Source organism: Morone saxatilis, unplaced genomic scaffold (assembly GCF_004916995.1).
Source record: "Morone saxatilis isolate NCDOM2014 unplaced genomic scaffold, NCSU_SB_2.0 Contig4, whole genome shotgun sequence".
NCBI lineage: Eukaryota > Metazoa > Chordata > Actinopteri > Moronidae > Morone > Morone saxatilis.
In genome coordinates, this window is record NW_023339984.1 from 5331657 (window position 1) to 5356269 (window position 24613).

Sequence of the window (24613 nt, forward strand, 5' to 3'; positions counted from 1 at the left end):
TTCCACTGCAGAGTGATACTGGTCTCATTCTGTCCTGTTGATGTGAAGATTCCTGAATGGGGTGGAAGAAAACAGAGGACAACTTTTAAGACAGAAGCTAAACACAATGGTCAGACTTATTTGAACTCATCAGTTGTTTGATGCAACACATATGATATACTTTTATATAACATGTCTTACAAAATTAATATTCCTACTGATGATTCACCGACGCCTTTAAATTAATTGATCAATTCATCATCGTACTGTAGGTTCATTCTTCTTCATACTTTCTCAGATCTAACAATATTATACTCATGATACCCATTAGTCCAAAAGTTAAGCAGAATCCAGTTGCTATCTTAATGGTCCAGTGCTGAAAACTTGTTGGTTCCTTCTGGGATACTGTAGAAACATTGTGGTTAAATGCACTGGACTCCATGGAAAGATGATCTGTAGCGTCTTTAAAAGGCTTATTCAACATAACAATTCTTATTTTCAGGTGATTCGACATTAATGAAAACATTTATTACATTTTTCTAATATATACTCCTAAATGTTACACACTTGGACTCCAGGTGAACATTCAATTAGCTTTATAGTATAAAATGGAGAAAGTTTTTTCTTCCGCTTCTCCTTCATTTACAATAGAGTTGTTCATGTACACAAATGAATCTGATCTTAATGGTACGATATATTAGCAAACAGATATCACAATCTATTTGCTAATATATATTACAGTATATATTTCCTAATATATCATGAAATAAACTGCATTTGCTAATATATTCTAATTATTCAGCAATTAACCTCTCTCTATACAGTATGTGGAATATAGAAAGTATATAGAAATAAAATGCATTACGTGTGTAACAGATGAATGGCAATGTTGTTGCGCAATCTTCAGTTGACCACAGTCCTGAGTCATTGAACAAAGTGGTGACACACCTAAGGGTCCCAGAGTTTGGTTGCCTGGCAGCCCAGTGTCGAAATAGAGAGGTGCTTCCATCAGACCAAACTTTTTCCCGGTGAAGACCGATCCACACAAACTCCCCATTTGCCAGGTTTGTGATAATGTCATTTTCTGTCTGATTTCGTATGCTGAGAGAGACACAACAGCATATGCATATCAATGTTGAGTATAACAATCCAATGCACACTGCAATACATTGTTTGTGATTGTTTTGAAATATAAGAAAATGTGTTATGTGACTGATTTGGTGATTTAGATGATATGGACAATGTAGCCATTTAACTAACACTGCTTAAACTACTACTACTAGCAACAATAGTTATCTTACAATTAAACATTTATATGTTTATAAGACCATTGGACCAACTCTAGTTCTAAGTCAGGGCACTGACAGACCTTCTTGCTGTAGTGCTAACCACTTAGCTGCTAACACAGTGTACTACTGCTACAATACTTCTACTACTAATACTGGACTTAATTATCACAATCACAATCATACTGCATGACTTATTCCAAGTTCCTCTAGTGTCAAGGATCAAAACGTAAGAAGTTGATTAAGTACCGTACCTGGCTAGATCAACATAATTCTCCCTGCAGAATGTCTGAGCATCGGTCCAATTCAGAGATGTGTTGACCTTTATAAAAGATGATATGCCATTTACTGTACCTGGAAATACATGGATAAGGAGAAGTTATAGACAATGTCAGGATGAACTTGTAGGTAACACTCAAATTGCTACAATGTATGCTGAAGTATCAGCGAAAAAAAGTTGGAAGATCTGGATTCAGTGGGATTAAATTTTACTCATGTCACCTCCACAAATACATAGAAGTGGCATAATGTTCCTGGAAATGCAGTGTAGAAGATTTATTTGGTTAATTCTTACGCTATAGGAAAACTCACCATTGTAGCACACAAAATGTCGTTGTGCGCTGCACTCAGTGTCTCCCCATTTCCCCAAGTGTGAACCACTAAGAAGCTCCACACAGTACTGTTGTCCTCCAAGGTTATTGGGCTGGTCACTGTCATTATGCCAGTTTCTAAACTCTGTCTCTCCTTTACCATAGAAGCTGCTGTCATTCAGGGACCATCTCCAGCTGTTTATCAAATCATCATACAGACCTATCCAAGCCTTGCCTGTTCAAAAACATGTTAATTATACAAAACAGCAGGAAATTTAAAACAAATTCAAGGGCTGAATAGACCTAAAATGTAAATGATTTTACAGAAACATCACTTAAATTATGTGTCTCATAAGTAAGTATATGGTTATACATATACTGTATATATACATATGTCATGTATATGATTCCAATATTGAGAACTTGCCTGTGAAGTCTGATGCAGTGCTGAGTATGGCATCGACGTCATCTGTGTTTTCTATGGTGGCCAGGTCAGTTAAGAAAGATCTGCAGTAGTTCTGAGAATCGTTCCAGCTCAGTAGCTCATTCACAAAGTAGTACTGACGAGTTTGGGCAAAGGTTACATCAACCAGTGCTCCTAAAATGAAGCATATTCATTGTTTTTTAATTACTCACTTTCTTACAAACTATATAGACTTTCTGTGTTCTTTTAGGTTGAATATGAAGAGGAACCATTCATTAAGCGGGCTGCAGGGTTTCACAAAGCTTCTTCCTCATTGATAAGATTCTTGAACTCTTATCTGCAAGCAGTTGTGGCAAGAACAGCAAACAGTTCTCCTTTCTATGGAGTTAAAATGTTTTGTATATTGTTCATATAGTTAGAGCTATTGTGATTAATTTATACCCATTTAAGTCTCAAATTTATTCATAGTTAAACTCACTGTGAAAAATGAACCCTCCCTCCCCACCATTTTTGCCATGTCATTGACTGAGTTGCACAGCATCACAACTTCAACAATAACAATGAATGCGCCACTGAACCTGAACCAAACAGACCTGCTGGAGTTAATGACTAATGCCTCAACAATTTCTCCGTCGCAGCTTGAGCCACATCAAGTTTCAGTCTGTCTCAGAAAACCACTGATGATTCAACTACCAGGTAAAGGTGAGCTGAAAACGTAAACTGGCATAAGGACCCGGGAGGGAAAAATACCACAAGTGAGTAAATGTGAAGAAGTAATTGTATGACTGGGAGTCATACAGTACACACTTTCCTCTCTTCCTATTGTATTATCTATTCATCATTCACTTTCTATACAATACACTAGTTTTAACTTATAACTCTAACTCTTTGTGTTGCCTAACAGTCAGCGTCAATAAATTAATAATCCAGTTAGTCTACATAAAAGATTTTGTGTACTTGCAATTCCGGCACTAAAAACAGGTTTAGGAATATAAGTAGTTATGTTAGTTAGTTATGAATTATGTAATTTATAAATAGTGTTAACTTGAGTTGTCCTTTTTTCTCAGTTCCAACAAATGTAGAAATACCTATACTGAATGAACACTGAGTGAAGACAGCTTAAACTGTAATTACTTTGAAAAGACAAAAAGCCAGAATAATCAAACAAGAGGCACCAACCTGTGAGGACAAGGACGATCAGCCCATAATCCATGAGTTAAACCTTAAAAAAAACACATGTTAAACCAACTCTATACATCTGTTATATGAGATGTATGTGGATATGTACAAGTATATCAATGCCCAATACATTTCTCTGCAAAATATGGTACAGTTATTGATTCTACTTACGCTTAACTCTGTAACCTCTTCCTGCTTAAAAATACAGGGCATTCCTAGTACTTGTTTGATGTTTATCAGTGCTCAGCTGCTGTAAGTATGTCCTCATGAGTGTAGTTAGGGTTCAGTGAAGATGAACAAACCCTTCAGTGACAAAGACAACCTTGGTGCAGGAACAAGGAAGTAAAGGTTTAACTTGACAATATTTCTTTCTTTACAATGCACTAATGGAAAGGTATGCAGATCTGGTCAACCACAACCTGTTTAAATGTGCACAAAGGCCTAAGGGGATCAGGGGGGCTCTGCACTGTATGAAGGGACTGTTCACATTTCTTGTTGGACAGTCAATCAAACAACTACAGTCTCTTTGTGACGCACAAAGGCTGCAAAGAGAAGCAAAATGTCCATAAAGAAAGGCAAAATGATGGCACAGAACGACGAAACAACTAAAAAGTGACCCCAAACATCCAAGTGGCACAGAGCAACAACAAAGAGACAAAAAACATCTACAAAGAGACACAAAAAGGACACAAAGGGACACAAAATGACCACAAAGAGACCTAAAACAACCACAGATTCACAAAACAACTACAAAGAAAAGCAAAACGACTACAAAGAGATGCAAATTCAGCACAAAGAAGGTAAAAAAACATTGTAAATACAAAATTACTTGTATCTATTTGATAGTTTTTTTCCCCAATGTACAATTTGTTCCTCTTTACCACTGTGATGCTAGCCTTATAGTAACACTGTTTTAAAACAATGTCTTGCTTACCTGAGTTGTTGTTATGATATTGTGTAAGTCACCTCTGAATTAAGTAATGAGTAACCTGCTATTTAGCCTTATGCTTGGAGGAAGTAGTTGCAGTTGGGGTTTCCCTATACCTTTACTAATCACAGTCAATCATAGTAGCATGACATGTTATGTAACATTGTTGTTTCCCTTTTCCTGTAAATATTTTTTATCATGATCATCAGTTTTGCAGACTGGTTTTCACATGAGTGGTTTTCTGCATTGAGGCTAGACGTTTAATTGCCTCTTTATGAACTACATGCCTACTAAAACACACATTATGGAGAACATCCACAGAATTTACTGTTTACTGTTTACTATATTCCTGTGTCTAACATTTTCTTTTTTGAGCTCTCTTCACAAAAAAGTGATAAAATATTCTCCTATATATAATATAAGTACTGTAGTTCTGTAGATTGCAGAGATGTTACAGACACAAAAGCAAATCATGTAAAAGTGCTGTTTACTGTTAAAGCTATTCAGGAACGTTTTAATAAAACCTAACACTGCTACTGAGGATCTTTCCTGTTCAATTCATAGAGGCTGTTTAGTACCCCATGTCCTAGATTTGTCATTGTATATATATTCCATTAACAAAACATGCTACATGGCATAAATACAAATGTTGTACATATTTAAATGCATTTTAAAGGAAAAGGAGCTATCAGTTCATTGTTTAATGTGGCACCAGTGTAATTTAGTTTAATTCCAGCAAGGGGTGCTCATAGTCTGATTCATATAGTAGCCTATTAATTCTATTGTGGTTGTACAAATATATTGTACACTTATCCCGCAGTAAATGAATTTGTCTACAAACAAATATTACAAATAAGTACTATTGTAAGTGTAAAAAAACGTTTTTGAGTGAGTTGTTTTATGAGTATTATAATACAAAGGGAGAGTGAGAAAGCATATTTGTTTAATTGTTTAAGAAACATTTAAGTTTATGGCCCACAATCCATTAACAGAGACCAAACAGTCCCCTGGAAAATATTTTGCATATAGCAGTGTGTATTTTTCAAGCTTTCACTTGCAAACACAGACACACACAAACACAAACACAACACACACACACACACTTCCTTTCCTCATCTCTTCAGTGCCCCTGTGCAGAATAAAGACTGGAAGCAAAGGCAGATGGTGCCTTCAGGGCTACTGGAAATATCTGAATCATATGAAAAAACACACACATATATTTGAAATATATGACTGCTGTCACAGAGAGGAAACTGTAAGGCTTTTCTTTACAGCTCAATTTTATAGCACACGTTTGGCACAGAACCAATTATAACTAATGTTATATGTGTGAAACAAAATTGGATTTATGTTGAAAAGAAAGAATTTGACATCCTCCACTTAATATGTTCTTAGGTTGAATACTAATTTTCATATATGAATAGACACAAATAAAGTTTCTAGTGTCTGTACCTATGTATATGTATATATGTAAGCTACCCTGTAATATTAGTGCAGTATTCTGTCTTTATCCTATATGTTCTTCTATTAAATAAAATAAGCATTTCTATAGTTATACATTATATGTTGTTAGCTAAAAGTAAAGTAACTAGTAAAATAGCTAAAAGTACTCTTAACTATAAACTTTCTAATGGGATATTATGCAAAGAATAAGTTAACTTATAGCTAGTAGTATAATGTTACTGTTGGCCATCTATTACAACAATTTACCTATAAGTTATGCTGTAATTTAATTTAACACTGAATGCAATGACTAGGTTTAACAGTGAATGTGACAGGGGGCGCTCAGTTAGCCAACTTCCAAGATGTCAGACCTGCTTTTTCAGTTCTTCTGCCCCCTGCTGTCAGAAGAGGAGAATGCAGCCAGCAGGCCTCAGCAGGAACAGCACAGTGGAATGAAGTGATCACATGTAAGTAGCATCCTTTAGGATCAGGTGTGGAGATAAACGGCAATAGCAGGTGTGTTTTTGGACCTCACTTCCATGAGAGGATATTCCCATTCCCATATAAGTTAGAGGGGAAGGCCAACAATGTTTTTTATATTCTCCAAGGTCTCCCATATAAGAGATGGATTCTTGTATAAAACTATTTTACTGCAAAAGTGGTTTAATTGACAGATATTGACACACCCCTTGACTATATGTATATGAATATATACTATAGCACAGAGAAATACAAGGGGAACAAAAAAGTATAACAATATTTTGCTTTATAATTAAGACTAAAGGTTTCTGCTCTAGTCTGATAGCTTACGCATTTTAATTGTGAAAATGTGTTTCTCTCTTTATGCCCATTAAACTATTAATAATAGAGTTCTTCTTTCATGTTGTCTCTTAATTTGAGCAAATGTCATTGTTTCGCTCTGCAGTTGTATTGTAAAAGAACATAACCTTGTTTAGATAGCTTACATGCAATAGTCTACAAATAATGTTTTTTGTATTATATAATATAATATTATAATATATTAAACCATAACAATTAACAATATGTCAATAACTGTAACCGCAGAATAAAATAGCATACTTTTGCCTTTATTATAATTTAAACATGAATAAAAAATAATCCACCAAAAAAAAAAAAAAAACGACCCCTTTTTTGCAGGGTCACTATTGTTATTAGTTGTTTTCGTTTTCATGAGCGTCAAGTGCTTGAAAGTGGGAGCTTCCGCTGAGCCCCTGAACGCAACACGAGAGCCCCAGCGACGTGGAGAGGAGGAGAGGGGAGAGGAGGAGGTGGAGGCAGATCGAGGAGAAGCATGAAGAATATCCCCGGTACCTAAGCTGTCAGACGGGGAGAGCATCTCGTCTTCCCTCGCTCGTAAGGCGAGAAGCGAGACTGGAAGCGGAGGGAGGCAGCGGGGCCGAGGACAGGATGGAGGAGAAGAAGCAGTTTCTTTGCGGGGTGGTGGAAGGTAAGAGCGGCCGACTTCAGAACTGACCTCCTGTAAGATCATGTGATTTTTTTTCTTATCCCGGGGGGGTGTCTTTGAATAGGCCACCGTTTGACCTAGATTTCAGCATTGTTTTGTCACTTACTGTAGGTGAAGGGGGGCGTGGGAGTGGTACTATGAACACAGACGTAGGTAAGATGTTAGGGGTCTTCATCAGATGATGGTGTGCTGGTGATCAGCCAGGCTCGGAGTGGAGATCAAAAAGCAGGCGGTGAAAAGCGTTCAGTAATGTCTGGTTCAAAGGCTGCAGCGTGAGGGAAGGAAATACTCCCGATAATGGATGAAGATGATGATATTAATGTGATGATTACGGTGGTAATGGAGGAAATGAAGACAATGTGATGATGCTGATAATGGCAATAATAGTGAAGGTGAACTTGATGATGAGGAGGGTAATTGCTACTGATGATGTTCGTTGGGATGATGATGTGACAGTGGGGGTGATGGTGGGGAGGCGGTGACTTTGGATGTGAGGGGGGAATGATGATGATGGTAATGGTAATGATAAAGGGATGATGAAAGAAAGCAGTGAAGAAGAGGACAATATGAGGGCCTCAATGGAAAAAGAAAAATGCCAGTGAAGAGTAGTGATGATGCACAGTAAACTAGCCGTGTTGATAATAAAATAATACAGGTTGTAGAAACAGGTTGTGACAATGACACAGCAGGATACAGACTAATTACTGCAGAGGACCGCAAAGAAGAAGTTGATAATAATAATGGCAGAAGAAGTCCCCCCCCCCAACCCTCTCACCTCTCAACCACACACACAAACACAAGAACACAATAAAGAAATGATGCTGCAAATATTTATCTTTAAATGTTTCGCTTTGTCTGATCACCAGTCAAAAAGCCTTAAATATCTAAATTTACAGTGATATAAAACAGAGAAAAGCGACAAATCCCCATGTGTCTGAGAAGGTGGAACCAGCAAATATTTGGCATTTCTTCTCATTAAATTACTTAAACGATTATTGATTGATTATTAAAATCGTTGCCAATTCATTTCTGTCAAATGACTAATTATTTCAGCACTGGTCTGTTTGTCCACTCGCTCTGTAATTCTCAGCTAGTGTGGTTTCACAGCCCTTTGGGATGGGCTTATTTTGGAAATTCATATCGCAATGATAATAAAAGTATGACACATCATGCAGCTCTAGCAAACACACACACACACACACACACACACACACACCTTATTACTTTTTGGAACCCCTTAAACCTGTGTGTTTCTCAGTCCCATGTGGTGGAATCCAACAGAGTTAGTAATTGGGTCTGGCTTAGTGGGGAGCACTCCACATGAAAACACACACTCATGCACACTCATGCACACAGGTACATGTGTCACGCACATGCACAATGAAATTCACTCTCCCGACGGCCATGCAGGGGAAAGCAGACAGGATTTTTAGTGGATCCGATTTACTTCTCACTATGACCCACTTACCGTACACACACAGACACACGTGCACACACACCTACACACACAGACACACACACACACACATTGCAGACTTATTCAAAAACACAAAGGAGGGAGAGGGACACTGGAGATGCTCCCATTTCTAAAAATAGAAAATGTGATGGAGAGTGTAGCTGGAGATAAATTATGCCTCTGCCAAACACAGAGGGGATGTGACCAAGTAGTCAGTGGGAGAACTCACATCCTTTGTGTGCCCATACAGTACTGCAGCTGTAATGCTAATAGTGTCCAGTATCTGAGAACCGACAAATTTTTGATTAATTGTTGCAGAGCTGAACTAAAAACATGTACAGAGTATAGTATGATAAACATGGTTCATATAGAGTGACAATGCATACAGTATATCTGTTTGAATATAAAATGTGGGAAATAACATCTGCTGCAAAGACATTAACATTTTTTATCAGAAAGACCACAGTTTGTTATTTACTGATCAAAAAAAAAATTAATTTAATAGAAATTTAAAAGAAAGAAGTGTAATATATCCAAAAGGATTTCCACAATCCATTAAAACCTATAATAGTAAACAGATCAGTAATAGAATCGACTCCCCTGCATGGCCTTGTGGAACGAAACAGTACTCTACAGTAGGTGTTTGATTAAGCCAGTGATCATGTATATCTGAAGACTGAAGGTGTGGATTTATAGTGGCATTTGTGCACTCGTTTCATTTTTATATTTCCTCTGCAGGTTTCTATGGGAGGCCGTGGTCTATGGATCAGAGGAAAGTCCTCTTCCAGTGGTAAGTCTGTTAGCGCTCTTTAAACAAGCTAGTAAACTGTAATGAACCTGGTGTCTGCAAGCTTGCATGTGCTGCCCTGTATGTACAAAGGTACAGGTGTCACATATGTCTTGTTGACCTGGTCGGAGTAGGGAGGTTTTTGTGTTGTTGTTGTTCTTCATATGAACAGCGTCAGCTCAGGAACTACTGACCTGACGCCTGTTGGCTGAACCCAGTTGCACGCCTCTATTTCAGTGCCAGGACGACCTGAGAGAAATCAGTGATGCAGAATGAGTCGATAGCAAAGGACAGGCTCATCCTCTGTCCTGAGGCTCAGCCATGGGTGGCAGGAGGAGAGGGGGGCAGATACTGCATTCTCTTACATCGGAAGAATAGAGAAAGAGCATCAAAGATTGGCTGCGGATCATTTGGTTCCATAGATATGGTTTTCAGTCAAACTAGGGATGGTAGGAATTGGTCAGGTTTGGTCCTGCCTAAAAAATCAACAACTACTGGATGGGTTGCCGTGGCATTTTGTACAGTTTCATTTATTTATTCATATTTTAAAGGTTTGTAGAATTGTGATGCATCTAGCTGCATCTAACCCTTTCCCACTTTTCCAACTCCTTTAGCTGCTTCTATACACAATTTAAAGCCAGCAATTAATGCTAACAGGGATGCATGGTGATTATTGGGACTGATGAATTATTGGCTGATAATGGTAAATTTATATTATTAAGCATTATTCGGATAATTTAATTATACCCAATAAATTATCAGTTGATAATAGTAATAATTCATTTTGAATTCTTATGCAAAACATTTGAAAGGCTTTAAACGCCAAAGCATGTTTGTGAAGTTTTTTTATGTACTTTACTGGAAAACATAAAAAAATAAATAGATAATAAATACATTTGAAGAGTCAAAACTGTTTGTTTTTGTTGTGTTAACAATAGTGATATCAGTTAGATTTAGAGCTAACTGGAATATTAAATCATATTTGCTCACTACATTTCAGCCTCAGGTGTTTCTTCTTAGCCTTTACAGAGGGGAGATTTTGCTGTGCCCATGGCTCCTATTTAGCAACAACATATTTTTTCCACATAGAGACTTTCACACCAGGGAGCTGCTGAGCACAACCACAGTTGTTGGCCACAGTGTGTGGAGTGATACCAATGTAGTGCCATAATAGGCTCTCTTTTGCAAGCATTGTGACAACATAAACACTGTAGACAAAAGCCATTTAGACCAGATAAAATCAACAATCAAGATTATCAAATGTTCTGTATAGTATGAGTGGCCCGAGAGACAGTAATCCAATATCAGGGCAGCAGGACAATGAGCTGAGTCTCTTTGAATCTTGACAAGACAAAATCAAGGCGGCAGCCCCTTATTGAGACTGCCACAACAGTTTCATCAGCCTAACAAAGAGACACAAGCTCTTTGAATTCCGCATGAATTACAGTAAAAGATCATTTCCAATCACAAAAAACAAAGAGTCAAAGCGTCATTTAAGGCATTGGTATAGCCTATTCCTGAAAATTAAAACACTGGCAAACAAGGTTTTGTTGAACTGCAGGCCATCACTGCGTTATAAAGAGGCTATTTGGGTGAATCTGACTTCCAAAACTTTATCAGTGTAGCAGCAGCTGAGTGTGTGGGCTCCAGGTTTATTTATAGATCAGCTTTTAGACTCAAGTGTTGGGGGCAGGCAAAATTCATACATTGAGTGTTGCATAAGTTTGGCAGAGCAGGGCTGCGAACGTGTGTACAGTATGTGAGTGCGTGCGATTGTGTGTTCGAGGGAGGTAGGTTGCAGCTTTGTGGAGGCGACTTACACACCATCTGTCCAGGAAATGAAGCCGGGAGAGAATGAGAAATTAGTCCACCCGCAAATGACAAGCATGACAAGAGCTGGTCCACGTCCAGAAACACAGAGAGAGAAAGAGCAATATTTATGCTTTTGTGTATATGTGTGTTTCTGATGCAGATATTGTTTCACTCCTAGTACTATGCTCTATTTATAATTCAGGAGGTTATTTCCTGTAACTGAGGCGGCCATGGAGCCCCACAATCAATACAGTAGACCTGTTTTCTGGCTGCTTGTTGTTTTTGTTTTTCTTCTCAGCAGTCTCTCTCCAGGGCTCCTTCAGTACATGACAGAGATAAAGCTATGGCTTTAAACTGTGGAAAAGGCGGTTCAAATATACTGTATATAAAAGATACATGTACAAAGTAATAGATGTTATTATCAAAGCAATTGAAGTGTTTTAAAGAATATAAAGAGTTCTTGCACTCCAGAACGTTTTATAGAGGTGTGTTGGATCAAAAATCAGAAATGGTTTTATTTAAGTTTTTACTAGAATATAAAGAATAAACCCTAATGAAAATATAATCAAAATGTGAGCTACAATGTTAAGATTAGTAGAAACTACAGTTGAATAATGAATAAAAACTCTTTTCAAACCTTTACTAGAACTGCTTTTAAATTATAAGTTGTTAAAAAAGTCTAAAAATGCTTGAATAAAAAAAATTGGTAAATGCTGATTGTAATTGTAACAAAGCAGCTGTCAAAAATGGTTGCAGAAAAACAAATCACAGTGGTAATGGGACAGTCAAGGTTTAATTTATACAGTAAGTGAGTGTCTCCTTATTGCAGACTTTTTTACAGAATGAATCAATATAATGAATTAAACCTGCGCTTCAGTAACATTTGCCCTCCCCATGTCTCCTCTGTCCCTGTCTTTCTGTGATAGGATGCAGCACTGGGGGTTGAACACGTACCTGTACGGCCCAAAGGATGACCTAAAACACAGACTGCTGTGGAGAGAAGTCTATTCTCCTGAAGAGGAGAGTAAGAACATCCTATTCATCCATCTGTCAATCTATCTATTCAACATTCATCAAATAATCATCACCCAGGTGCCTGGATAGCTCACCTGGTAGAGCTGGCAACCCATGAGTCCTTGCTGCAGTGGCCCAGGGTTCAAATCTGACCTGTGGCCCTTTGTGTTGTCCCCTCTCTCCTCCCCTTTACACAAATTTACATAAATTAAAAAGGCAATAAAACAGGAGTGAAAGAAGTCATATCACACATCTATAGGCCTTTCCTCATTACATTAGACACTACTAGCATAACACACCTAAATCTTTTTGTTGCATTGTGTTTTGGAAAGGAAGAAACATGCATGGATTAAAAGACACAATATCTCTGGTTCTGTCTATCATGAGTCTGACAATGTTATAGGAGTGCAATGCTACTCTACTAAAAGTACTGTTTTTATGATTTGAGACTCATTTGATCCCAGAGATTTCTGTAATTGTAAACACTGGCCTCTGTGTCTCTTCATCTCGCTTTAAATTCAAGATTTTTCCTTCCCCTCCTCCTCCTTTCAGGTCAGTTACGCACTCTCATAGCAGAGGCCCAGTCGAGAGGCCTGAAGTTTGTTTACGCCCTCTCTCCTGGTCAGGACATTGTCTTCTCTTCTTCCTGTGACCTCACACTACTCAAACGCAAGCTGAGACAGGTATAGGACACGATAAGATAATAAATACTACAGGAATGTAACTTTTTATGATATGAGCCTCTGTTCATACACAACCTCATCTCTCTCTCTCTCCAGGTATCAGACCTGGGTTGCCAGGCATTTGCTATTCTGTTTGATGACATCGATCACTCCATGTGTCAGGCCGACAGCGAGGCCTTTTCTTCATTCGCCCATGCTCAGGTCACTGTAACCAATGAGATCTATCGGTTCTTGGGGGAACCTCCTGTCTTCCTATTCTGCCCTACAGGTAGGAGTGCTGAACTGAATTGAACTGGAGTGTTTGTGTTTACAGAACCTTGTAAAATTTGACGTGCAGTGTTTATTGCCTGTCCATGAAGCTTGATGATGAAATCTCTGTCTCTCTCCCTGTAGAGTATTGTGGTTCTCTGTGTTCTCCCAGTATATCAAAGTCTCCCTACCTGCAGACTATTGGAGAGGACCTGCTGCCCGACATAACAGTGGTATGGACAGGTGAGATATATACACACGTCAGCATAAATATTAAATGTTTAACTGATGAAGTCATTGATTTAAATGACTATAATTAATAAAACAACAAAAATGAAACTGTTCTCTTGTAGCTGTTGACATAAGCAACAGTCTTTAAACTTACTGTTTACTGAGCTTTGAACTGATTATGAGTTTAATACTGATGCCTTTATATACCTACATTAACATTTCTTTATAGTTATTCTTCATGCCTGCCACAGGGTCAGATTTGGTCGGATTCTCCTTGAAATGCATAAAACGAGGTGGTGGAAACACTACCGCTTTTGTCCGCCAGAATCAACACAAAATGAAAGTTCCTTATAGGGGCTTTAAGTATAGTTTCATGTTTCTTGTTTTTTTGGCCTCATTAGCTGACCTACAATGTCTCGCTTAGTAACAGCACACACAAACACACACACACACACACACTGGCAAAACACAGCTTGGCATGCACACATGCAAATAAGTGCAGGCACAGATCCACACTAAACATCCTCCAAAGACGATTTAGGTGCAAATCCACCCACATACATATGGAAGTACAATAGAAAGACACACGTACACACTTTATCGCCTCCTCTCTCATCTATTTCAGTTTTTGAATTTCAAATCGATAGTTACATTGTGAGCTACAGCTATTATGCTTGCTTTTCACTTTCCCTTGTCAACATAGACGGGGTAGGAAAAGCATACCTTCCTGAGCATGTGTATTGTACAAACTGTACTTAACTTGTTTTCAACCCTCACTCACTCTGGAGCCATACCTCAAGGCGTTTTGCAAGCGATGATTACGTGATCAAAAAAATGCTACCTGAAAAGTACTGAGTAAATTGCGAGTCCTATGAGGCTCAGGCATGAGTCACAAGTATGTTATTCGTTTTGACTTGTGATATGTGTCAAAATTAAGTTGAGAGGAAAATATATAACGCTGCAAATTTAGTGGCTAATTTGGTCCCCTAGTTTGCAAACTTTTGTGATGGACTGTCTGCTTTTCAGTGTATGAAATTGACAGAGACAGTAACATAGATGTTGTGGTTTCTTTGTGTACTGGAACATAGGCGACACCTGACCTAATTTGGATTAGAAAAACAAAAACTTCCAGTAGAAAGACAAAGACAGCTCAGCGTGCAAAATATGCCACAAAGCTATTGAAGAAAAAATGCGCTGCAATGGATCACGATGTCATGAGCATATACATAAGCACAAGCATCTTGTGATACCTGCTTGTCGACCTATTCCGAAAAAAACGTTTGTCTCCTGGAGCACCCAGTTTATCTTGCTATGCTACCAGCCTGTCCTCGTTTAGGTTTGTGGACATCTATGCATGTAAGCTACAGTAGACACTTGATGCTTGTTGTCGCCTCTCTCTCCAAAAAGCAACAAAAAAAAAAGAAAAAGAAATAATTGTTCTTTCGTGTGTAAGAGAACCAACACTGAAGGGGCAAGTTCAAATACACTGATTGGTCTGAAAGTGCCTCAGAAATAGAGAGAACAACCTATTCCTTTCAGTCTCTTGGTGTCTCCCTCAGATTTGGATGTGGCAAAGTCTGTTTTTCAAACCTTTAGGCTTCCCCTCGTCACCCTTTTCCCTTCACTCTCCACAGGCAGTAAGGTCATCTCCAGGAAACTGTCTGTAGACTGCCTGGCTGAGGTGGAGTCTGTCCTCCAGCGCCCCCCGCTCATCTGGGACAATCTGCACGCTAATGACTATGACTCCAGACGTCTCTTTCTGGGGCCTTTTAAGGGCAGAGAGCCTCAGCTGAGGAGCCACCTCAGAGGCCTGTTACTCAACCCGAACTGCGAGTTTGAAGCCAACTACATCCCTCTCCATACGCTGGGAAGCTGGTACAGAGCTGGAAAGGAGGAGAGGAAAGGTGAGGGGATCAGCGGAGGGAAGGATTTGACAGAAAGGCAAAAGGATTAATGACCAGTTGGAAGGAAGAAGTGATGAGACATGTCCCCAGTTAATAAACTAATATTGGCTCTGCCAGACCAGAGCCATGTACAGTCTCATTGCTTACTGAAAGAAAGTTTAATAAGACAGCGTTGCTTGGCAACTAACACAATTTTAACCACCAGGCAGAAATGTTGCCTGATGTTACTTAACAAATCAATTAACTTAAGAATTAAAGTTCCATCCTTTGTCCTGGTTGAATATTTTCCGTAAACTTCAGGCTTTGGTTGCACAGAATTAAAATATTTACCTAATTCTGCATAATTCACCAGTTCCATTAATATTCATTTACTCTCACAGCAAAGAGACCATAGCTTTCAGATTCATTTAGTCTATTTCACACAAAGTGCATACAGTCCTGATATTTTGTATGTGAGGTATTCAGTAAGATTTGACATTTGGTTTGTATTGGTTGCATTTCATTTATGGTAGTATAGATGAGAATACCAGCAGAGAAAGGAAGAGTTAACAAGGGAGTTGGATGAAAAACTGCTGGAGAGAGAACCACTGTAGCGTGAGGTGTTCTAAGGACCGAGCGGGGAGAGGTGGTGATGGAGGAATAATTGTGTGGCGTGATGAAGGAAGAAATGAGAAGAGAGGAAGGTCCCTCGGTGGAGGAGAAACAAGGCGGAGGGCTTTAAGGGGTGGGGGGATGAGAAGAGAGATGAAGGGCAGGCTGAAGCCTGTGATGTGGATGGAAAATGGATGAGGAATTTTAATGGCAGCATCAAACGGGTGGGGGGCGCGGTAGTGTGTAAAATAGGTACTGGCTTCAGTCTTTTTGTCTGAGAGGGATTGACTAAAATAATATAAAAAACTAGGTCTACTTTCGGGAGTTTAGATTAGACATGTAAAAGTATTTTCAGGTTTAGCATTTAAGCAAGTTGACCTTGTTATGCTAGTTAATTATTTAGACTTGTCGATGATTTAAAATGTGTCATATGAAACACTCAACACTGCAAAACAGACTTTTTTTGCAGTATCTCCAGTACAGTAGAGAAGTGGTTCTCAACCTTTTTGGTGTCAAGTACTCCCAAGTAGATACACATTAGGATGCAGAACTGTAGTTGATAAGATGTAGCCTCAGGGATCGTCTGATAAGATTTAGTCGACTGTCTATACTGTCGATTAGCAGATTAACAGTGAAGAGTGTGAAACCTCTGAACAGAACAGCCATTCTTATGCACTGAGCAAACTTCTAGCCAATGAAAAAATAGTGAAATTAGAATATTCCAGGTATATGCAATTTGTGTAGATGTGTATGCACCAAAACATGTCCAACTAGAATGCAATGAACACCACAGACTGATTATGTTAAGGAATTTGAGAGCGGTTTTCTGCCCTGTATATTGTGTGAATATGAGTAATTTAGTATCCTCATAGTAACACAATGATATGTTTGCTCTAGATGAGGAGTGTGAATACTGTGCTGATAGAGCTCTGTCTGCTGCACTACATGACTGGATGGAAGAACTCAACCAACCACTACAAGCAGGTAAACATTATGGTTTGGTGCTGTGCTTGCATATGTGTATGCTGACATTAGACCAGACCCAAACACTTTAGCTGCTCAGTAACGCAATTATTTATTTTGTTTGAATAATTACAGGTCGGCAGAGCTCACGAGCAGACCAGCGTTCCTCTGCTCCAGCATCTCGCTGCAAAACTCCTGACAGAGCCGACTGCCCCTCCACCTTGAGAGGAATCTCTGCCGTGGCAAAACTTCCTGTTTTCCCCCTCAACTCCAGCTCACCCCCGTCATCACCCACTAAGGTCAAGGGGGAGAGGGAGGGACAAGAGGGGGAGAAGAAGAGGCCCAACCAGCCCGTTCAACCCAATCAGCCTCCAGGATCCAAGCCTTTGGCACATTCAGGTGGAGGTAAGGGACAGAAGGCCCAGGGTCGGGGACTGTGTGGTGGGAAGGGTCTCCTCAGTGAGTCGCAGGTGCGGCTTCTGGTTGGTCTTCATTATCTACCCCACGAGCATGGTCTGTCAGCCCAGAAACTGCTGCAGGACCTGACTTGGCTGAAAACAAACTGCCACCTGGTCAGCACTAACAGCAAGAAGGCACCGCCTCAGAAGGTTGGTCAGTGTTTTGTGTAGAGTTCTTGTTTGTGAAATTTGAATTGGGGTTTTTGTTGATTGATAAATGTGAGTGACAAAAAGTACATGACCTTTCGTACTTGCGTGCATGTCCTCAGATTGATGAGTGGCGTGGCCGGGCCTCCAGGTTCATGTCCCTGTGTGAAGACATAGCACAGCTCCACTGCAGTGTGGTGGGCGGAGCCAACAGAGCCGTGCTCTATGACCTTTACCCTTATGTGTGGGACCTGAGGAACATGGCGCTGGTGGCAAAAGCCTTCATATGCTGGCTGGGTGAGTTTAAAGAGAGATGGAAGCAGGAAACTATGAAAATACAGAATAATATCATGTGTTTTACTTTACTTCACTACTGTATAATATGCTACTACTATGCTATCGATTCTACTACTACTGGGCCTTGCCCAACCCAGCATGGAGATGTGATGATCTGCATATTCGATTTTGCATAGGCTTTTTACACCAGATGCCCTCCCTGCCCCAGTGACATGGGAACAATGATATACTAGCAGTATGATATCCTATTATACTTTGCTTATAATATAGTATGGTATTATCAAGTTTTAATTCAGTTCAGTTAAATTGGATTTGTATAGCGCCAAATCATTACAAAAGTTATCTCAGAACACTTTTTTTATATATATAGCAGGTCTAGATTTTATTTACAAAAATATTTACAGAGACCCTGTGCAAGACAGCAGCAGGATTATGAGTTATTCAAAATAAATTGAGCTAAATTGGCAGGTGCAGGTACAGGTAGGCAGGCAGGTAGACAGGTTGGTAAACATATACTGGCAAAAGCAAAAGTAAAAACATCTAACAAGGCAACAGGGGACAAAGCAACCAGGGACAGAACAACCAGGACGAACTGACACAGAAACAAGGGAACACAAAGACTAACTAAGACACACAGGTGAGGGGAAGGATAATGAGACACAGGAAAAAATAATCAGGGACGGACAATCTAAACTGGAGAGAACTGACAGGAAGTGAAAGTTAAGGAAGAGGGGAAGTTTACTAAATAAAACAGGAAGTCAGAGATGCACAGTATTATAGCACTATAATATAATATATTACCTAATATAATATCATACTATTCTATGCTATAGCATACGATAACATAGCCTATAGTATGGTTGAGTATAGTATAGTATGGTATAGCCTACAAACATTATATATAGTACAGTATAATATACAGTAGTATTGTATAGTATATCAGTATAGTATAGTGTAGTATGCCAGTATGTAGTATGCTACCCTATAGAATAACATAGCACAGTATAGTATAGTGCTGTAAAGCAATGGTATGTTATGCTATACTACTCAATAATACTGCATATAGTATAGTATAGTATAATGTGGTATAGTAAAGTATAGTATACCAGTAATATGCTATGTTATAATAATATAATATAATATATACTATAAACTAACCCCACCCACTCATCTATCTCACTCAGATGGACGAGTGTTGAGTGACAGCTCCACCCTGGGCACCTGGAAGAACTGCTTCCACTGTGAGTAGGCATGAACTTTGAACTCTTGGTCTCCATGTCTATGCCTGAAATAACAAACTACAAGCAACCACTGCTGCACAAACCATTATTATCCAAATTAAAATTAGTCTGACAATGTTCTATTAACCCAACATCCAGTAGCTATAACTCTTCTAGCTTCGTGAAGCTACAGCAGATATGGGTGCACTGAGGACTGAACCAGCAGTCATGCTTCAAATATTTATGGCGCTAGCATAAAAATGAAGTAGTTAATTTCAGCCAACATCTCTTGAGGAGCTGTAATGCTGTAAAACACTAAACTTTTATGCCAGCATGAATATTTAAAAGCTGATTTAACTGTGCGACCAGTTTCCATCTGCACTGACATGTTTCCTGGCATTCCATTGGCCCTCACCAGACGATGTCACCGGACTGACATTTGGTTCTTGTCTGTGGTAGGGTGTGGGAAGTCCACAGGGGCAGACCTACTGGGAATGGAGTCAGAGCCATGGGTGTTCAAAGGGGGCGTGTCTGGGGAGGTGCAGGTATAACATTTTCCATAGATTTTGTCTTGTTCTGTTATTGTGCCTGCTTGTGTTCTTAAATTCATAATAATATGTGCTGTTGAAGTTCAATATGCTTATAACTGCCTACGTGTGTGTTTTTTTCGTGTGTAGATGCTTCTCCCAATAGGCAGCAGCAATGATCTCTTCACTCATCCTCCTCCTCTCTTCCCTACCTCTCGTCTCTATAACATCAGGCCCTACCATGGCAAGGACAAGGTGAGAAGTCACACCCACACGTTACTGTTGCACACATGATGCCAGGATAAAGGTCATTCAAGGAACTGCAGTTTTTAATTACTTATTTTATTATTGTACTACTGTTGAATTCATTCACCAGACACTTCCTTGTCACCAAACCAGGAAGGAGGAAGATTTTTAGGCTTTAGACACTCTGACCAAGTGTTGGAAAGCTGTGGGAAATGTATGGACTTTTCAGTCAGACCACAGTAGGAAGCTTATATGGGGAAATGCTGCAAAATTATACAAAGTTTTTGAAGGATCCTGATTGTTCAGTCATCTATCGATCTATAGTTTAACATATACACTCTGGTTTTGAGAAACATATGGCCTAATGGACTGGGGCACTGCCATATCTCCAAACAATAATGATTTTGTGTGTAGGTGGAGTTGTATCGTATGGTTCGCCAACTCCACTTGAGGACTCAGGGTGGCCAAGAGTCCAGTACTGCTCACCCAGATGTCATAGGAGACAGGTGTGTTCTTGAGACAGAGAAAGAAAGGAGATAGAGGAATTGTCTGCATTGCAAAACACTTCCACATTAATAATTTACCACGTTAGAATTCTATATTCACATATTTTCTTTTCGTTTCCGTAGATGTCTCGGACCATGCCTGGCATTGTGCCCTGAGTACAGCTTCATCCTAGAGGATGAGCTGGGTGTGTGTGGCTGTGTCTTGGGCATCTTGGATGTTCGCTCCTTTGCCAAGCGGTGCCAGGCCAGCTGGATGCCCGCCATGAGGGACAAGTACCCATCCAAAGGGGGCAACACACATTCCAACACACAGGTGAATATGTGGAGTCTCTAATATCACTAATAATAACAATGATTATTCTGTCATTATGAAGGGCACAGGGCTGTAACCATGTTATAGACACACCCAACACACAGGTGAAATGTTTAGACATATCGGCACCTACAGTTACACCATCTGGATCCCTCTGTGACGGATTAATAACTCACTGGGAGGTGGGTGGCACACACAAACAAAGCAAATGACACACACATGCAGATTAACACTCACACAGACTGGACAGAAATGTAGACACCACCTACAACATTCTCTCTCCACCTCTCCACATTACTATGGGGTTCTAGTTTCCTCATCAGCAGCGCACCACGTGAGCATACAAAAATTGTGTTGCCAGGTGCTTGTAGTGCAACCGTGACTTAACAGCAGGAATAGATGATAGTTATGGTCGGGGTAAGCATCAGTCAAGACTTTACTGATAAGATACGCTGAGCACCGGAGGCTCGGCTATAGTCTTGCTGTTGCCCACCATGACAAACAGTTGAGTGATCTTCGGCTAAGAGCCAAACAGAGCCGGTGGTGAGCAACGGGGACAGTCAGTCCTTGACATCTGTGGTGGATTCATCTGCCCACTCTGTGCGTCATGGTGCGCAGTCCTACTTTGGATGACTATCAGCCACACTGCAGGCACAGGTGTATGGAGGTCGAAGTTTTCCAGTTGAAGGATTTACTGTTAATCAAAGTTGCATTGGCCAAACAGTGTTTGAACGGTATCTGTTCCTGCTTTATTAGACATAGGAACAGAACACCAGTGTGTCATGCAATTAGTTATTACCCTAAGTTTATTGTTACTTTACTGTCTTAATATGTTTTATGACTCGAAAACTAGTTTGAGAAAACCTCCTCGCTAGCAAGCTGTGATTACAGCAGAGACTCTGTTGAGGTTATAAGGCGTTGAATGTACGCTAAAATCAAATTCGGTGAAATCTGAATGTATGGTGATGACTAGTCTTCATACTGTCTGTTTGTTGCTGGGGTAACTCGAAAGTACCTCGGTCTAATAAGTTTGTACAAGGTGTATTCAGTCAAATATGGCCTTTTAGTAACATCTAGTGGCAGCTGTTGGAAACTACAACAACATAGAGCTGTTGACAAAAGACTTAACATCCACAGCACATTGTGACAATGTCTCCGCTTTACTCTGTGTAGGACTTGATCCAGCTGATGGAGGAAGACCAGGGAGAGTACCCAGACTCTCTCCTCTACCACTTCCCCTCTCAGCTGCGACTGGACGCCCTGCCTGAGCTGGTGGACATCAGCGTCAGCCGCACCCTGCTCACTGCCCTCCTCACTGCACTCAAGGCCAACGGTAAGTATGTGTGTGTGTGTGTGTGTGTGTGTGTGTGTGGAGAAGAAGGATGAAGGGTTGAACAGTGTCTTAACACCAATAACACACTCGATTAATGTGAGCATAGGTCAAGTGTCAAGCTGCCTATAGATGTTTTCCCACCATGAAGTTCAGTAGTCCTAAAATATTTATTTGCCTGCCTACTGGGAAGCTGATGTTCACCCTGAATGTTGAAATCCTGCATTTTTTAAATGTTTCATGACAGGATACCTCAGACCAACTCTAGTTCTGTATGGTTCATTGTTTTTATATGAACCTCTGACTTTGGTTTTTTGCTTTTTTCTATGCAGCTGGAGAGTGAGACTCACATCTTTTATTTCTTTCCTGTGTGTGTGTGTGTGTAGGATCTCAGGGTGTGTTCTGTGAGGTGCAGCCGACAGACCGCCAGAGGCTGGAGTTCTTGACAAAACTGGGCTTCCTTGAGATCCTCAGAGGAGAAGCAAGGAGCAGAGAGGGAGTGGTGCTGGGGAGGCTGCTCTGAACATACACACACACACACACACACACACACACAAACACACACACGTAAATACACTTTGCAACACTTTGCACCCATACAGTAGACACAGAGGCACTTACACACACAGAAAGATGTTAGAACAGCAGGCTAATCTTTGTAAAGAAGAAGGATCTGTAATCTCTCCGTCAAGAGAGAAAACCCTTTTTTTAAGGGACAATCCTGGATTCCTTTGAGTCTGTGTGGCAGTAATGGGCATGAACCCAGAGATTTCTGAGGGATTTACAAATATAAAATAAGCTTTGAGAGTTTAAACCTTCAGCAGAGCTGTGCTAATCTTTCTTGGATTCCATCCCTGGCTACAGATGACAAGATTTAGTCTAGGTAAGAGGAAGTAAACAACAGAATAGTTTGAGATGGGAGCAGATCAGTAGATCACAACAGCTACAACATCTCCTCTGTGTCATTATTCACACATGTATTTTTTTTTAAAGCAGCTATAATATCAATATATTACCAAAAACAGAGCTAAAAGGAGAGTGAATATTGGAATATTTGCCAGGTGTCCAGAAACATGACTTGAAATGAATGATAATGTTGCTCTGTACCAGCTGGATGTGTAAGCAGGCAACCGTTTGCTACCATGTTCTCTATATCATCCATAAAAGGTGATAATATGCTAGTAATGTGTTCACAGTTTGTGCCCCAAGCGGCCAAGTGTACAGAACGATATATAACGTGGTACTCTTTAGAGCTTTAAAGGTGCTGGTAGGAGGAATTTGTTTGTTTGTTGTTTGAGCCAGAGTAGCGTTCCTTCTGCTTATAGCATCATACTTGCCATAGACAGAGTGGTATTGATCTTCTTGTCTAACTCAAATAATGGCATTTCCTTCCCTAAATGTCAGACTATGATCCCCTCCTGTACACAACCAGGGTTCAAGCTGCTACAGCTGATCTTGTACTCTGCTCCCTCTGCTTCGTTCATGAACAATATTTCTTCTTAAAAGTCTGGATGTTGTTTTCTAGCTGCTGTCCTGTCGGTTAAATAGAGGCTGCCAACACCAGACTGGACCCAGGCACAGCGTCACTGTTTACACTCGCTTAGATTAGATGAATGTTTACATGCATGAAGAACAAAACATTGTGTGACTGTTCGCGAAGTAGGATTACGTATATACTGACATAAACACAAACATAGGCTTATCATTTCAATGGAATGCTCTAACATGGCTACATTAATGAAGATTTCTTTATTGAACTTTTCCTCAGCTGTTATAGCTATAAAGTCTTAGCAAAAAGCAAGCGCATGCATGCTAAAATTCATCAGAAAAACAATTTATTTATTGACAAACATTTAACACACACACCACACCACACACACACACACACACACACACACACACACTTATCTGAAGTTTACACTGGGTTCAATTGGATATAATAGATACCTCTCCCTAATTTTATTGTCAGACACTGTAAACATCACCAGTGAGTATGTATGGTGTATGTGTGGGTACTTTGTACGTGATGTGTGTGTGTGTGTTTGCAAACATGCCAATTCAGACAGGTGTGTCATTCTGCCTTTATTCTGAACCACAATGAACACAGGCATACACAGAAATATACACGCATGCACACACAGTCATGCTAACAGAAGCACAACAGCACTCCTGATGAAATCTTCAACTGAAAGTACGTAGAACTACGAATGTTCATTATTTTGTAATGCAGCTTAAAAGACACAAGTACTGGTTGTGCAAGTATTTATATTTCTACTTTTTTGTTCTTTTCTTTTTATTATGCTTTATCAATCACAGACTGAGAGCCACTTTTGTGTGTTTCTAATTGTTACCAACCTCATCACCATTGTTTGTGAGGTAGTTCATGATAAAAATTATTTAGTCCCAGAACTGAAAATGATGTAGACAAAAAAAATCCTACAAGCACTGAGGTAGAAATGCATGATGCAAAGAAAAATGTTTAGAAAAGACGTTATTGTTTGTGTCTGAAAGTGTACGTACGAAAAAAGAAAATAATCTTTTTAATATTTAATATGCTTTGATAT

General features: G+C 39.7%; 1 protein-coding gene and 2 long non-coding RNA genes across 3 annotated transcripts; 1 reads left to right on the plus strand and 2 right to left on the minus strand.

The window, feature by feature from the left end:
* Nucleotides 1-849: 849 nt before the first annotated feature.
* LOC118338282 lies at nucleotides 850-2084 on the minus strand. Its single transcript, XR_004797231.1, has 3 exons — nucleotides 1857-2084; nucleotides 1520-1619; nucleotides 850-1080 (listed from the first exon to the last, which is right to left on the minus strand). It is a non-coding gene; the product is annotated as an uncharacterized LOC118338282 (long non-coding RNA).
* Nucleotides 2085-2284: 200 nt separating this feature from the next.
* On the minus strand, nucleotides 2285-3756 carry LOC118338283. Its single transcript, XR_004797232.1, has 3 exons — nucleotides 3630-3756; nucleotides 3459-3501; nucleotides 2285-2453 (listed from the first exon to the last, which is right to left on the minus strand). It is a non-coding gene; the product is annotated as an uncharacterized LOC118338283 (long non-coding RNA).
* A 3431-nt stretch (nucleotides 3757-7187) lies between these two features.
* si:dkey-183c6.8 (protein O-GlcNAcase) lies at nucleotides 7188-24586 on the plus strand. The gene is made up of 17 exons (XM_035675836.1): nucleotides 7188-7297; nucleotides 9510-9561; nucleotides 12297-12394; nucleotides 12937-13067; nucleotides 13164-13335; nucleotides 13461-13559; nucleotides 15182-15451; nucleotides 16940-17026; nucleotides 17141-17613; nucleotides 17733-17907; nucleotides 19092-19148; nucleotides 19587-19672; nucleotides 19805-19909; nucleotides 20315-20406; nucleotides 20530-20719; nucleotides 21893-22052; nucleotides 22436-24586. Exons 1-17 carry the CDS (start codon nucleotides 7258-7260, stop codon nucleotides 22570-22572), a joined length of 2424 nt encoding a protein of 807 aa, XP_035531729.1. The 5' UTR covers nucleotides 7188-7257; the 3' UTR covers nucleotides 22573-24586.
* The last annotated feature ends 27 nt before the right edge of the window (nucleotides 24587-24613 follow it).